The sequence below is a fragment of the Harpia harpyja genome, chromosome 20, assembly GCF_026419915.1.
Source record: "Harpia harpyja isolate bHarHar1 chromosome 20, bHarHar1 primary haplotype, whole genome shotgun sequence".
In the NCBI taxonomy this organism is placed as follows: Eukaryota; Metazoa; Chordata; class Aves; order Accipitriformes; family Accipitridae; genus Harpia; species Harpia harpyja.
The window spans coordinates 7332678-7348866 of record NC_068959.1 but is presented as its reverse complement, the minus strand read 5'-3'; the positions used below and the strand labels follow the sequence as shown (position 1 = coordinate 7348866).

General features: G+C 45.7%; 1 protein-coding gene across 1 annotated transcript in view; it reads left to right on the top strand.

Moving 5' to 3' along the window:
* FAT2 (FAT atypical cadherin 2) overlaps positions 1–16189 on the top strand; it is a 59789-nt gene that overhangs the window by 31380 nt on the left and 12220 nt on the right. The window contains exons 10-19 of the mRNA XM_052772055.1: positions 768–4820; positions 7029–7225; positions 7856–8009; positions 8762–8995; positions 9796–10185; positions 11532–11746; positions 12373–12510; positions 13165–13308; positions 14014–14211; positions 15301–16108. Coding sequence (XP_052628015.1) covers positions 768–4820; positions 7029–7225; positions 7856–8009; positions 8762–8995; positions 9796–10185; positions 11532–11746; positions 12373–12510; positions 13165–13308; positions 14014–14211; positions 15301–16108 — 6531 coding nt within the window. The remainder of the gene's footprint in view (positions 1–767; positions 4821–7028; positions 7226–7855; positions 8010–8761; positions 8996–9795; positions 10186–11531; positions 11747–12372; positions 12511–13164; positions 13309–14013; positions 14212–15300; positions 16109–16189) is intronic.

The following is a 16189-nucleotide window of genomic DNA, read 5'->3' as shown; positions in this document are numbered from 1 at the left end:
ACAGTTCAATGTTGAGTCACTGGTCTAAGAAAAAATGTGACTGGATGAGTTAGAACAACTTAAAATCTGCTCTTCTCATCCATGGGACCTGAGGGAGGGATCCCTGTTCAGTTGTTAGGCAAAAGTACTCCAATTCCTACAAGAGTCATCATCACTTTCACCATTTCTACCAAGAAATACATCCTTGAGGAACAGTGAGACCCTCTCAGCATTGGTTGATGGTGGTTTGGGGTCATACAAGCTCAGTGGGCAAGTATTTTATCATTCACTCTAAAAGTTAAATATTTATGGCTGTGCCACACTGCCTATTTAGCAGGTAAATTCGTTGCAGGAGACAAGACATCCTTTGCTCCATCTTTCTCACTGCAATTTAGATCAAGGACTGAGGAATTTAATTGCTCCTGAAGTATTGGTAATTATAAGCATGACAGGGCTTGAAGGAACTAGCACAGTCTGTGCTACCATGTTCTGCACACGAGGCAAAAGCTTCAAGCACATGCTCTGCCACCACTAAATATACTCAAATTAGAAGCGTATTTATCTCTAATTTACATTTTGATTGATTTAAAAGTTACCTCGTAGATCTCAATGAGTTCATTGTTCTTAGAATGAAAACTATTTAGAAATTAATGAAGATTGTTGTCTCCCAGTGAAAGAAACAGATGTTAATTAGGTCTGAAATCAGGAGCATCTATGGAAAACAGGTTCAGAAAACCAAAACCAACAGGGTGTCTGCATTCTTCACTTTGTAATTTCTCTTCTTGCAGGTAATGGGGAAGGTTTCTTTAGCATCGACCCATATTCTGGAATTATTACAGTTGCCCAGAAACTGGACCCATCCAGGCAGGAGCGATTTACTCTCATTATAAAGGCAGAAGATCAGGGGTTCCCCCAGCTTAAAGATTCTGCTACAGTACATGTCCACATTAGACCCTCTGATCGAACCCCTCCAAAATTTCCCGAGGCCGAATACATCACAGAGATCAGTGAATCCACTGCTGTTGGCTCTCCTCTGATCCAAGTTTCAGCCACAAGCTTGTCACCAGTCAGCTATGAAATAAAAGATGGAAATGGAGATGGAGTGTTCTCCATGAACTATCAGTCAGGCCTTATTTCCACTCAGAAGAGCTTAGATTTTGAGCAGGTATCTTTTTACCAGTTGAAAGTCCGTGGCACCAACATGGCTGGAGCATTTACGGACACAATGGTACTCATCTATGTCATAGATGAGAATGACAATGTGCCTATCTTCGTTAAGCCTTCCTTCGTTGGCTGGATCATGGAGAATGCTCCATCCCAAAGCATGGTTCTGGATGAAAGCAATGCCCCCCTCGTGACCCATGCAACAGATGCTGATCAAGACTCCAATGCTCTGCTGGTCTATGAGATTTTGGAACCAGGGGCACTAAAATATTTCACAGTAGATCCCAGCACAGGGACACTGACCAGTCGTGCTGATATAGACTATGAGCTCACCCCAGTTTTCCACTTCAGTGTACATGCGCATGACAGTGGAAGTCCCAGCTTATTTGCATCCAAGCCAGCCAAGGTCACAATCCATGTTAAAGATGTGAATGACTCACCTCCAGTCTTTTTCAAAGACACTTATGAGCTTTCTGTCTTGCTGCCTGCCCACCCAGGAATGGAGCTTTTGTCAGTGCAGGCAAAAGATGCAGATTCGGAGGTGACCTACAGCATCGTGGAAGGGAACCTTGATAATGCTTTCTATATTCATCCACTCACAGGTCTCATCTCCATTCTTAATGCTACTGGCCTGGGAAGCTATCGTGAACTCACAGTCAGAGCTGGTGATGGCTTATATAAGAGTACTGCTCTGGTTAAGCTAAATTTAACTCAAGCACAAGGTACTGGCTTAAAATTTGATCAAGACGTATACACAGCAACTGTGATGGAGAACTCTACAGACGAGAAGACTCTCACTGTTCTTGGGGTCAAGGGATATCAGCTAAATGAACCACTTTTCTATTCGCTTTTGAATGGAAAGGAAAGATTCAAAATGATCCAGGCATCTGGAGTACTCCAGACCAAGGGTGTGAAATTTGACCGCGAAACACAAGACGTGCACGAGGTAGCTGTGGAAGTGAAGGACAATAGGAAACCACCAAGAGTGTCCCAAGCCACAGTCAAGGTTTATGTAGAGGATGTCAATGACAACCCACCACAGTTTGAGAATGTGCCATATTACACCTCGGTGCAGGACGGCACAGAGCCAGGTGACGTACTTTTTCAGGTGTCAGCAACAGACAGAGACATAGGGGATAACGGAGCCATTACCTACTCATTTGCAGAGGACTATAAATACTTTTGGATTGACCCTTACCTAGGAGACATCTCACTTAAGAAGCCTCTTGATTATCAAGCTTTAAATAAATACAACCTCCGAGTCATTGCTAAGGACAAAGGTGAGCCTCCCCTCCGTGCTGAAGAGGAGGTTGTGATCAGTGTGAGGAACAAATCCAACCCTCTCTTCCAAAGTTTGTACTACCGAGTGAAGGTGCCAGAAAACATCCCCCTGTACACATCTATCCTCCACATACAGGCTCGCAGCCCTGAAGGCTTGCGCCTCATCTACAACATTGTGGAAGAAGACTCCTTGAAACTGTTCAGCACCGACTTCAAAACTGGTGTCCTTACTGTCACAGGTCAGCTGGACTATGAGCTAGAGACAAAACACCTGTTCACCGTTAGAGCCACAGACACAGCGCTAGGATCCTTTTCAGAAGCCAGAGTAGAGGTGGAGGTAGAGGACATTAATGACAACCCCCCCATATTTTCTCAGATCATCTACACGGCATCTGTCTCGGAGAGTTTGCCAGCACAGACCCCTGTTATCCAGCTCTTTGCTTCCGATAAGGATTCAGGCAGAAACAAAGTGGTTTCCTATCAGATCCTGGATGATGGTTCAGATGCTGCCAAGTTCTTTAATATTGATGCCAGCACAGGGCAAATAGCAACAGCTCAAGCACTTGATTATGAAAAAAATCAACAGTTTCGCATGAAAGTAAGAGCTGCAGATCATGGGATGCCTCCACTTAGCAGTGATGCCCTAGTAATCATAGATGTGACAGACATCAATGACAATCCCCCTGAGTTCAGCCAGCTTCAGTACGAAGCCAAGGTAAGCGAAATGGCTACGTGCGGGCACATTGTGATAAAAGTCCAGGCCCTGGACCCCGATAGCGGTGACACCACCCGACTGGAATACGTGATACTCTCAGGCAATGACAATAGGCATTTCACTATCAACAGCACTTCTGGAATAATATCCATGTTCAACCGCTGCAAAAAGGACTTGGAGTCATCTTACAATCTCAGAGTTTCTGCTTCAGATGGAGTTTTCAAGAGCACGGTGCCTGTGTATATCAATACCACAAATGCCAACAAATACAGCCCCTCTTTTCGGCAGAACGTGTATGAGGCAGAGCTGGCAGAAAATGCTGAGATAGGTACCAAAGTGATTGAGCTGCTGGCTATTGATCCGGATGGTGGCCCATATGGCACCATTGACTATACCATCATAAATAAACTCGCTCATGAGAAGTTCTCCATAGACAATAAAGGCCGTATTGCCACGCTGCAAAAACTGGACAGGGAAAACTCAACAGAGAGAGTCATTGCCATTAAAGTCATGGCCAAGGATGGGGGTGGGAAGGTGGCGTTCTGCACTGTCAAAATAATCCTTACAGATGAGAACGACAACCCACCTCGGTTTAAAGCCTCTGAATACACACTGTCCATCCAGTCCAATGTAAGCAAAGGCTCCCCTGTCATCCAGGTACTGGCTTACGATGCTGATGAAGGTGCAAATGCAGATGTCATTTACTCCGTTGACTCCGTGGAAGATGTGGCAGAAGACCTCGTGGAGATCAATGCTGCCACTGGGGTTGTTAAGATCAAGGAGAGCCTTATTGGTTTAGAAAACAGAGCCTTTAACTTCAAGGTGAAAGCTGAAGATGGCAGACCCCCTCATTGGAACTCCCTTGTCCCAGTGAATCTTCAGATTGTCCCCAGGGAGGTGACATTGCCAAGGTTTTCTGAGCCCCTTTATACGTTCTCTGCATCTGAGGATCTTCCAGAGGGATCAGAAATAGGGTCAGTCAAAGCTTTTGCAGAGGATCCCATCATATATAGCCTGGTGAAGGGAACTACTACAGAAAGTAACAAGGATGAGGTGTTCACAGTGGATGAACAAACGGGGGCTTTGAAAATCAAAAAAGCCATGGATCATGAGACCACCAAGTGGTACCAGATTGATGTTATGGCTCACTGCTCACATCAGGAGACTGAGCTGGTCTCTCTGGTCTCTGTGAACATCCAAGTGCAGGACGTCAATGACAACAGACCCGTTTTTGAGGCAGATCCCTACAAAGCTTTTGTCATGGAGAACATGCCATCGGGAACCACAGTCATTCAAGTGACAGCTAACGACCAGGACATGGGAAGTGATGGACAGGTGACCTACAGTCTAGAAGCAGAATCTGGCAACCTCCGAGGACTCTTCACCATTGATGGTGAGAGTGGGTGGATCACCACCCTAAAAGAGCTGGACTGCGAAGATCAGGAGATCTATCGCTTTTATGTGGTGGCCACCGACCATGGCAGGAAAGTCCAGCTCTCTTCCCAAACCTTGGTGGAGGTCACTGTCTCTGATGAAAATGATAATGCTCCACAGTTCACCTCAGATTTCTATAAAGGATCAGTAATTGAGAATGCAGAGCCAGGGCAGGTTGTTGTCACACTGAGTACCATCGATGCAGACATCTCTGAGCAGAACCGGCGGGTCACGTGCTACATAACTGGTGAGTTTTTCCTGACTTTAAATCTTCAGTGAGCAAGAATAGAGTATCATCTCAAAGTGAGGATTTGATACCATGTCTTACAGAATATTAACAGAAATAGCATTATACTGACAGTCCTATCAGAAGCAGGACATCAAACCCGAGCTCTGTCATGAGCTGGACTCTTCAGTTAAATGAGTCTGGGGTATCCAAAACTCTTTAATAACTAACCGCAGTGGGTAGAATTATCATTATAACTGTCTCACCACTGAATCATCCTATTTATTTGGAAATAAATAAATAAATAAAATATATATAAGTAATTACACAGTACTGTAGATATATTTATTTATACTTTCTTAACAGAGGAATAATTAAGACAGGGTAATTGTAATACCTATTGGAAGGACAAAGTGGTGGTACAGCAGAAAGGAAGGTTTTTCTCACATAGACACTGTGATCTGCGTTTAAGCTCTTTGACCCAGCTTTTTCTCCTGCAAACACTGCAGTCAGTTTACGCATCACACATATGTGTAGCCTGCCTGTATTTTTAATAACTATATATATGCACATAGGATGCATATAACTTTCTGGTATAAAATGTGTTTCCTATGAAGCCACTTTGACTCTCACTTAGCAAACAAGTAGACCTCACAAGGCTGCAGTTAACCACTCTGCAGACTGGTGGATATTAGAGACTGTCATGTCAATCTTAGTGAGGGTTTTGGCTGGCAAGAAACGCTAAAGATGACTCTTGCATCCCTGAAACATCAGTTATGCCAACTAAAATTAACCACTGCTGTAAAACAACAAAAAAGTTGTACTGGAATGTTTGTTGTGCATCTGCACAAGCAGAAGCTTGATTTTACAGTACTTTTTAACCCCAAAGGGTCTTTCTCAGACCTGGAACAGATACTTCAAATTAAAAAGTTTGTTCAAACTCAAGTGACGACCCTTCAGGGTCAACTCATTTAGCCAGATCATGCTGCAGCCTGTTATCTATTATTGTAACCATCCAAAACAGGGGAGGAATGCTGGTACTTTCAATTGGTTTATGGCGTGCCTAGGTATTTGCAAGCCTTTGGGAGGAAAGATTCAATCCATTTACGTATTCATATTTCTGCCATCTTAAAGTTAGTAGTAACTTCCAACTACTTTAAACCTAAAAGAACGCATGCTTATACTTACAAGCCCAGGTCAAACTCTACCCATGACCATATAAATACAACTGCAGTATAGCACTGCAGCAAAAGAAAGGCGGTGAACAGAGAGCCTAGCTTTCCATTGTTCACATGCACATTGATTTCAAACACACAGAAACTAAACCTGAGCATGGGCTGGAGTCTTCCAGCATGAGAAGAAAGGCTAGCAGAGGTCTCATCGTGTCTCCAGATTCACAACCTCATCACCACAGCACAAATGAAAGCAGAAAGAGAGTGAATTTAATTTACCCAGCTGTGCGAGGCCCTTCAGAGTCTTAACACAAACAAACCCTGCAGCCAGCTCTCTTCATTGCCTCCCATTACCTAATGTGCTCCCTCCTTCTGCCCAACGGCATGGGTTCAGCAGAGGACACCAGCTCCTTGCCAGAAGAGAAGGATTCTCCAGGGGTGGCATCCACCCCATTTTAAATCTCCTCTGTGTAACATCAGCAGAAGCAACATGAATCTGGTGGACCGGAGAGCCTGCCTAGTCTGTCTCAACATTTGGCTCTTACAGAATCAAAAAGTAGCTCCAGAAAGCACAGCTATATATTAGATACATCTATAGGATAAAAGGAGGTAGAACTATACATGGTACTGTAACAATAAGATCCAACCAATGTCTGCAGGGTATTTGCAACTCTCAGATCCCTTTAGGAACACACACCAAGAAAAACTGACACACTTTAGGAAGGTAAGACAACGTGGTTTTGAGGCAATGAATATGCACGTCTGCAGAATATTACCAAGATATTTTTGCAATCAGGAGTTGTTTCCTCTTTCCAGTGTAATATGCAGACAGGGAATAACAAAAATAGGCAGGGTGTTTCTCAGCCGTGCAGTGAGGTAGACCAAATGCTCCTCACCTGCCTGATACGACACCAATGCCCTCTCTGTGTCACCACTGCAAGTCCTTCAGCTCTCCTAAGGGACCGGCAGTGGACACACCTATATCCCCTTTCCTTATCACTTCTGATTTTCAGCACTCAGTAAATGCCTTTTTTCCTTGCCTCCTGCCCCCTTCTAGAAGGAGACATACTGGGACAGTTCACAGTTAACCAAATCGAGGGCGAATGGACAATTTCTTCCAAGAAACCCCTGGACAGAGAAGATACAGAGAAATATCTCCTCAAGGTTATGGCCTCTGATGGGAAATTTCAGGCCACCACTGAAGTGGAAATTTTTGTCCTGGATATCAATGACAACAGCCCTGAGTGCGGCCAGGTAAGATGTCTGTGCTGGGACATCAGGGACATGAGGCGAGCTTCTGGGAAGGAGAAAACACAATAGCAAGGAAGAAAGAACAGAAAGAGCGTGTTAAGAGGGTTTGGCTTGTCATAATTCTTCTCACACAATCCTGTTGCTTTGATTATGCTTAGCAATTTTAATTAAGCTGCATGTCAAGCAAGAACATTAAATCTAGCCTCCAAGCATGTTTGCCAGCAGTAAGTGAGTGCCTAAGCATTATGAAGGATAATTTTTGGAGATAAACAATGCCAGGAAGCCTCCTGGGTAGGGGCATGTAAATTACTGAGTTTTATATCCTGCTAAGCTGAGAGATTCCCATCAGGAGGTTTGTTACTGTAGAGAGCTGATTGCTGGTATGGATGTTACCCATGGTGAGAAAGAACAGAGGTGGTTGCTTCCCAAAGGAGATTCAAAGGCTTGTGTGAAATGAGCTCACTGGTCCCAGTCCACACCCCAGCAGCCGGCAACATGAGGCACATTGTGTTCCCCTATAACCGCATGGTTTATCCTTCTCTGCAAAGCTTCTGCTAGTCCATTCCTCCCCATACAGGATGAAGGTATTTTGGAGACAACTCAGATGTCAATAACACCTTCTGTCCTTGCCAGATATTCTACACTGGGAGAGTCTCCGAAGACGCTCTGCCGGGCCTTTTCATTTTGAAAATATCAGCAACTGACCCCGACGTCGGCAGCAATGCCCAGATAACGTACAGCCTCCACGGCCCTGGTGCAGAGGAGTTCCGTCTGGGCCCACATACAGGTGAGAGCTGGGCAACGGGATGCTTTTAGCCTCTTCCTCGCCCACTCCCAAGAAATGCCAGCTCCCAGCGTGGCTCAACATTTATCTCCTCTTGAGCAAACAAAATGACTGCTCATTCCAGCTCTCCCAAGCTAGGAGGGAATGGCAAACAGGCAGGTTTATTGCAATGTGGTATAGAGGAGACTAAGCTCTGCGTCTTCCCGCTAGCTTTCTTTACAAATGTTGGCATTAGCATTGTTAAAATGAAGGGCAGACACTATCGCTAACAACCAGGTCTTGAGGAGGAGAGATCAGCAAGTATTTGGCTTGAGCCAAGACCCAAGTTCTACACTCTAAAAAATGTCTTAGTGGGTCTTGGGCAGTATATTTGCCCAAACAGACATGATGATCATTCTAGAGATCACTTGGGGTTTATTACGTTGCAGAAAGCTTAATGCAGTGGGGTTTATAAAGGTGTTTAGAAGTGCAATTTATCTATGAGCACTTTTATCCCATGACGGCATCCCTTGCATGAAGTTCAGCTCGACTTGCAGGACTCCCCGTGCCAAGCCTTGCCAGGGATCCGAGAACAGCCCCGAGCAATGTGGTGTGGACACATCACCGCTATTAGCTGGATTACAAATGGTGTTCAAACCTGGTCTGTTGTCTCCCACGGTTCATCCCGGAAGGCAGCGTGCTTGAACCTCTCTGAGCTCTCCTAGGCTACGGCTGCTGTTGCAGGAGACAAGACCATCTCCTGTTCTTTCCAACAGGGGAACTGACTACATCTGCACCTCTCGACCGTGAACAGAAACCTATGTACCACCTTGTTGCCAAAGCGACTGATGGCGGAGGCCGTTCCTGCCAGGCAGATATAACACTGATTATAGAGGACACGAACGACAACGCACCGAGATTCTTCCCCAGTCACTGCGCCGTGGCAGTTTTTGACAACACCACGACAAAGACACCCATCGCCGTGGTTGCTGCCAGGGACCTTGATGAAGGTGAGTCAGAATGGGATTTACTTTTTAGTAGAGTTCATCTTTCACCCTGAATAGAAACCTTTGAAACCTAGGGAAGGGCTACAGCAATGGGCATAGATGACTGAATCTTGGCAAAGATGTGCCTGGATCTCATTGCTGACATGTTCTTGACTAGCAGGCTGGCATCAGCATTTTTGTGACCCTGTAAGAAGTGCAATATCTGCAGAAACACACAAGGACAGACTTTGAGGACACACACAGTACCTGTAACTGTGATGCACAGAGCAAACTGTGACACACTTTGTCTGGGATCCAAACCGGACAGAAACTTTACTAAGGATGGTGATTGAGAATGAGCATAATAAGGATAAAAGGAACTTTAGATCTGGATGGGGTAGATGATATGGATGGAGAGGTCCTTCTGAAGACACAAAGATTCTCAGAAACATAGGTAAGGCTCCTAAGAAAGGAGCTTTCAATAAACATCTCCAGCAGAGACTGAATTTACAATGACAGAGAAGCAAGATCACATTTATCTGCTTTGGAAGCAGATATGAAGGGAAATTATGTTTAAAAACAAAGGAATTAAAAATGGGAAGTACCACTAAATGCAGACAGGTGGTGCTGATGGATGATGGTGAGGGTGGCTAGAAATCTGAACCTACAGATGGACAGGGGCACACCTGATGTTCATACAGCTTCCATTTTCCCTAGGAATTTAAGGTCACTAAGTACACATAGTTCTAATAGATTAAAAGAAAAATTGAAACCAACAACATCCCTACCCATGAATTAATGCAGCCTGTCCTTTATTCTTCCAGGTCTCAATGCTGAGGTGGTCTATTCTCTGTTTGACTCTGCCAATGGACACTTTTCAATTGAGGAAACCACAGGGGTGATCCGTCTGGAAAAGCCTCTGAAGGATTCACAGCATTCAGCATTTGAGCTGACAGTCTGTGCTACTGACCGGGGCACCCCAGAGCCCCTCTCTGCTCTTGGCACTGTCACTGTCTCCGTTGTGGATCTAAATGAATATCTGCCTGTTTTCCTGGCCCCTGAATATGTGGCCATGGTAAAAGAAGACGTGGCTGTGGGTACAGAGGTTCTCAACTTGTCAGCCTTGACAAGGGACAATGCAGAAAACACAGAGATCAAGTATGAAATTGTGAATGGCAACGACCATGGGAAATTTCAGCTCAACTCAAACACAGGTAAGACAATCTCGTGCCCAAGCAGGTCCAGGTTGACCCAACATCAAAGGCTGTCCTTGTATGTGTCTTCTCTGGTTCTTCTCCATTTGGCTTGCACCTCTGCTCCCCTCTGTCTTTAGCCAGCACAAGGGTAGGGAATACAGTCTTCTCTTCTACCCTAAATTTTGCCAGCCAAGTCACTTAAGGAGTGATCCAAATCTTACTGAAATTAATGGAAAGATTCCTGTTACATGTCTGGGACCTGAGACACGTCCATGGGAATGACAGATATATAGACAACAGGATGGGGAAATTTTTCCACTTCAAAATGCAGGAGAAGGTTAAAAAAACACTTTTAAAGACACTTCATTGAAAAAGTGTCTCCATCCTGATCCCACAAGGAACCTGCAGCCCAGGGTAAGAGGCAGCTTTATTAGGTTGCACTCAATGAATGTGGATAATACCAATCTGTTAACCATGAGCCAGTGTTGAGCCAGGTTTACTAGCCAAATAAAGCACTGCTCTGTTTGCACAGCGATTGATAAGAGCTGTTATCGGAAGGCCAACGTTAACTACCTGAAACAAGCCTTTGGCTGCGTCATCAATGGTCTTCTGCCCTTGGCTGTAACATCCTCATTCATGGCACCTTCCTCAGCTTCTCTGTCCCCAAGGCTCTTGCTAATTTTTCCACACCAATCTTCTTATTAGTTTGTATGTCTTAAAAGACACAGAACAGTGTCATTTCCAGGGAATAATTTTGTGACTGTTTCAGTGCTGAATGCAGGAAAGCATTCTGTCACACCCCCCCTTTTTTTTTTTTGCTTTCACTTTATGTCTTCAGTCCATGTTCCTCACTTGTTTTTTGAGATTAACAGCCTCGTCCTTTCTGTGTTGTATCCCAAGCCTCACTTGCAAATCACAGCATCTTGCCGCACACCTTTTTTCCTGTACAACTGTGCATCTACATCTCACACCTTTTCATCCTACCTATGACGCATTTCAGTGATGCTCTACTACTGCCTTGGTCACAGCTTTCAATAGCACTGTTGGACTCTCATCCTATTTTGTCCCAGATCCCCTCCAATGAAGATTCCTGGATACCTTCCAGAGTGAAAGTTTATTTCACCTCTTCAAACACTGGATACCAGAATGAGGCAGGTTATACCAGAATCAGTTCAATCATAGTTTATGTGATGCCATGACCTGCAGTATCCTGATTTAACCAGAGAAGGTCAAAGTCAAGTCAACAGCACCTTTTCAGCTGGCAGTTTAGCAATCGTCTCAGTATATCTCTAGTATTCCAAGAAACCTCACATGCCATTCATTCAAAGTATCTTCTGTCCTTTTCTATCCATCGGCCAATGCAGGTGCCTTATACATAAATGGGAGCTTGGACTTTGAAGCAAGTCATGAGTATTACTTATCCATTGAGGGCACAAGGAAGGGCTCAGCTTCTCTCAGCGATGTGACCATGGTGGTGATCAACATAACCGACATCAATGACCATGCACCAGAGTTCATCCAAGACCCTTACTTCGCTGATATCCGAGAGGATGCTGCAGTCGGAGAAATCATCCTCACGGTACGATTATGAACCAGGCCAGATGTCTTTATCTATTCTTTTATTTGTGCCATGCATTATTTACTTTTGCACTTTACTTTTCCTTGGACACAGCCACCTCAGTAGGTTTGTGACACTGAACATCTAAGATTTAAGCACAACTTTAAAAAAGCATGATTGGCAGAACTCGTGACACTCCATAGACAGGGAGAACACTTTGCCTTATAAGACATCTTTAAGTGAAAGCTTGAGATACCTAAGGGGGGCTCAGGAGCTTTGGGGACCTCCCAAGAGAGCTAAAATGCCTGCAGAAGGCCAATACCCTTGCAACCTGGGGAAGGCAGAGACTTCCCTGGGCAGAATAGCAGAGCCCAAGGTATTTCCATGTGAAGTTCCCTGCCCAGCCTGTTACCATCACAAGGGTGGTAAAATCAGGAAAGGGACAAGGAGAAAGCCATTGGTGTAGCTGTGTTGAGTTTTGTCTTGAAAAAACTAATGAATGACGCTTATGTAAACCACCTTCCTTCCTCCTCCTCATTTGAGGCAAGCTCAAACCAATACCCGTAAATGACAAGGAGGTCCTGCCCCCATTCCTCCATGGCAAGGCCTTTTTGGGCCAGGGGTCCTAGCTTTTTCTCTCCTAACAGGTGTCAGCTGATGACCTGGATGGAGCAATGAACAATCAGATCACATATTCAATCGTAGGAGGGAACCCGCTGGGACACTTCACCATTCAACCCAAAAGCGGGCAAATCAGCATCGCCAAGCATCTGGACAGGGAGGAGGTAAGTTCAAGAAAATGGGAACAGGAAGGCTAAAACAGATGTGCCCCAGAAGACTGAGGGAGCATACCTCCTGTTTTCTGAATGATCTACTTGTAATACTGTAAGCAGAAGGCAAGTGTTTCATTCATTCATTTTCTAGACTCATAGATAATGCTGTAGGAAGGCTGGGCTTTAGTGAAAGCAATATAGCCTTCAGTGGTCACAACTCTGGGCTTTGGTCTGCTCCACTGGTGCTTCAAGCTGGCTGGGTGAGAGTCAGCCCCAAACTCGAAACCAACATGGTTGGTTTCTGCTTCTCTGCATCAGAGCATTATAGAAAACAGGTATGGGGAGGAGATGGAAAGGTCATCTGGACAATCTCTCATTCATAAAACTTTAGCGGCTCAAACCACTATTGACAGACATTTGCCCAGCTTAGTCTCATCCATCTTTGGCAAGTTGTTTCCATTCTCTGCAATTATTGTGAAGCTGATTTTCTTTAGAAATGTGCTTTGAGATTTATGGATGGAGAGCCTTAGCCAAGGGCAAAGCTATCGTTACGGTGCAACACATGGCCCCAAGCATTTCAACAAGCTGCAGCAGAGTAAAACATCAATGTGAAAAAGCCACCATTCCTCCATTTCTCCAAGTAATCATGCACTACAAATCCTCCAGATCCCCAGTTATTCCCTGACAGTTCGAGCCACGGACAACGGCCACCCTGCTCAGTTCAGTGACGTCGCTGTGCGTGTCCATGTGTCTGATGTCAATGACAACCCTCCTCGGTTCTTCCAGCTCAACTACAGCGTGGTGGTGCAGGTAAGCCAGGAGGCAGTTTGTTCTCCCAGTCCATCTCGGGGTACTAAGATACTCGGGAGCAGTGGGTGCAGGGAGCAGAGGGGTGAGGCAGCGATGAAGCACGCTGTTGCTTTATGCTCATTGCCACAAAGAACTGGTAGCATCTGCAGGGCAGATATTCTGCAACAGATGCCATTTTCTCTTTCCAATAGCTTCAGGCACCTCCTGTCCTTTCAGTACAGAGAGCGCAGAGCTTTTCACACTTCCCAAGCCTGACCTGCAACCCATTTCTCCCTTGCAATCATCCATGTCTACACCACAACATAAAAAGCAGACCCAAGCACATGGTCAAGCATCATCATGTCTGCTGGATGCAGCCCAGTTGTCGCTTGGACTCAAAACACCTATACATACTCAGAAAGAAACATACACAAAATGTGCTTTCATCTGCCCTTGTGCTGGCATGACTCAAGGGGAAAGCAACGGCATCAGCTCAACTGTATATGCTTAGCTGCCACATAGGTAATACCATGAAAGGGAGTCCCCTGCCACCACTGGGTCTCTGCCATTTCTGGCAAGAGTCTCAGTCTGCATGTACTAGAAATGCACATGGGGTATGGGATTTGTTTCCCTGTTCCTGATCCAGGAGCTCTAGGGGCATTATGGGTTCCCCTGCGCCTTTTCTCTTTGCTTCCCTTTCTCTGCTAGCATCTTTCCCCATTTCAGGAGAACGCTCCCGTGGGTACAAGCGTCCTGGAGTTGATTATGAGTGACAGAGACTCCCCAGAAAATGGACCACCGTACTCGTTCCAGATCACCCAGGGCAACGATGGGAAGGCTTTTGATGTCACCCAAAATGGTCTGCTGGTGACATCATCCATCCTGAACAGAAGAACAAAAGAACAGTACCTACTACAAGTCCAGGTAGAGCCTGCCTTACTGTCCTGAATTCCCCAGCTAGATTAAGTAGCAACAAAATGAGATTAGGATGGCACAGGTGGATGGAAATGTCTCTGGCTTTGGAGAAATCCAATCCAGGCACAAATTATGCAGTTTGGAGCCAGCTCCAGAGGTCATTTCTCCACACAGTCTGCCCACAAGAAGCTGGGAGACAGCTGATAAAATCAGATAATATGATCATGAGAAATACTCTGTCAGCTGTTTCCTTAGACAGATGCTTTTCCCAGCATCATTCTAGCGACTTCCAGTTTAAACTGAGACCTGCATCTGATCCTACAAACTTTCTCCAAGTATCCTTGTCATTTAAGAAGTGGTTTAAGTTCCTCTTCAAAGAGGATTTCTATTGTTGCAGAGTGAATTAATTAATATTCAATGTTATCAGTAAGGATAATCCATTACAAACAAAAAGATAACAACATGTAAAGTACATACTTCTTCAGTAATGGTAGTTGTTCTAAAAGCTAGGTACTATTATATTATAAACCTCAACCACTAACTGCTTAAGATTAGGGAGAAACTTATGCAATAATCTGATTATTCACATTTTTCTATTTTGAGGTTCCTTGACTCATGCTAGACAGACATTGTCAGAGGTGGGACACGGGCTTAAATAGTCCGGAAGGTGAGCAAACGTGTTGATGTGCGTAACTGCCTTATATCTCTGTACACTCAGTTACGCATGGAACCCCCAAAGATTGGCAACATCTCTAAAGATGGTTAATCCTCAGGAAATCAGAGCCAGTCAAGTGTGCCTCAGCTGCTGATGAGCGCACGTGGAAATAAGCACGACCCCACCGCTAACAGAAGGTCTCAATCAGTCTCTGTGCTGGAAGGCATGCTGCCATTTCCCTGGGGCCATCTCCAGGCAGAGGTCTAACACTGCTGCCAATTTTTCCCATTGCTGCTTCATTCCCAACCCGCTGCCTGACAGCTTCCACCCATTGCTACCTGCAAGGCACTCTCCTTTGCAAGACCTTATCAGCCCGTCCAGTCAGGTGAGGTGACAGTAAGTCAGCATGTGGCTACAACAGATCCTTCTGTTTCCCTTGACAGGTCTCCGACAGCGGTATTCCTCCCCTGTCCTCATCTGCATTTATAAATATCCAAGTGACTGAGCAGAGCCAGTATGCCCCCTCAGCCCTTCCCCTGGAGATATTCATCACCACCAACGAGGAAACCTTCCGAGGTGGCGTTCTGGGCAAGATCCACGCCACGGACCGAGACCCCCATGACACGCTGGCGTACACTTTGGTGGCAGAAGTGCCCCAGGAGGGGCTCTTCTCTGTTGGGGCTGCGGATGGGAAGATCATTGCTGGGGACAAGCTTCCCCACGGCCACTATCTTCTGAACGTGACAGTCAGTGACGGTACGTTCACAGCCACCACCAGCGTCAACGTCCACGTGTGGTGCTTCACGCAGGAGGCCTTGGACAAGGCGGTGGTGCTACACTTCCGCCACCTCTCCCCCGAGGAGTTTGTGGGGGACCACTGGCGCAACTTGCAGAGATTTCTGGGAAACATCCTTGTGACCCGGCGCCAAAACATCCACATGGCCAGCTTACAGCCTGCAGCTACCTCTGATGGAGTGGACCTGCTCTTGGCTGTTGGAGAGCCACATGGTTCCTTGTATGAGCCTCGGGTCCTTGCAAATAAGATCACTGTGTCAGCTGGGGAGATGGACCAACTCGTCGGTCTCCGGATGAAGAAAGCAATTCATGTGCCATGTCATGGGTCAGATTGCGCCCATCGTGTCTGCAAGGAAACCATTCAGCTGGATCCAGGCATGATGTCTACTTACAGCACTGCCCGACTCAGCGTCCTCACCCCACGGCACAGCTTGGAGCAAATCTGTTCTTGCAATGGTGAGCAATCCTTCCTGGCAGTGTCCCACCCTATAAACCTGAGCACGTGTTTTCCTTCAGTACACTGTAAAGCACCTGGAC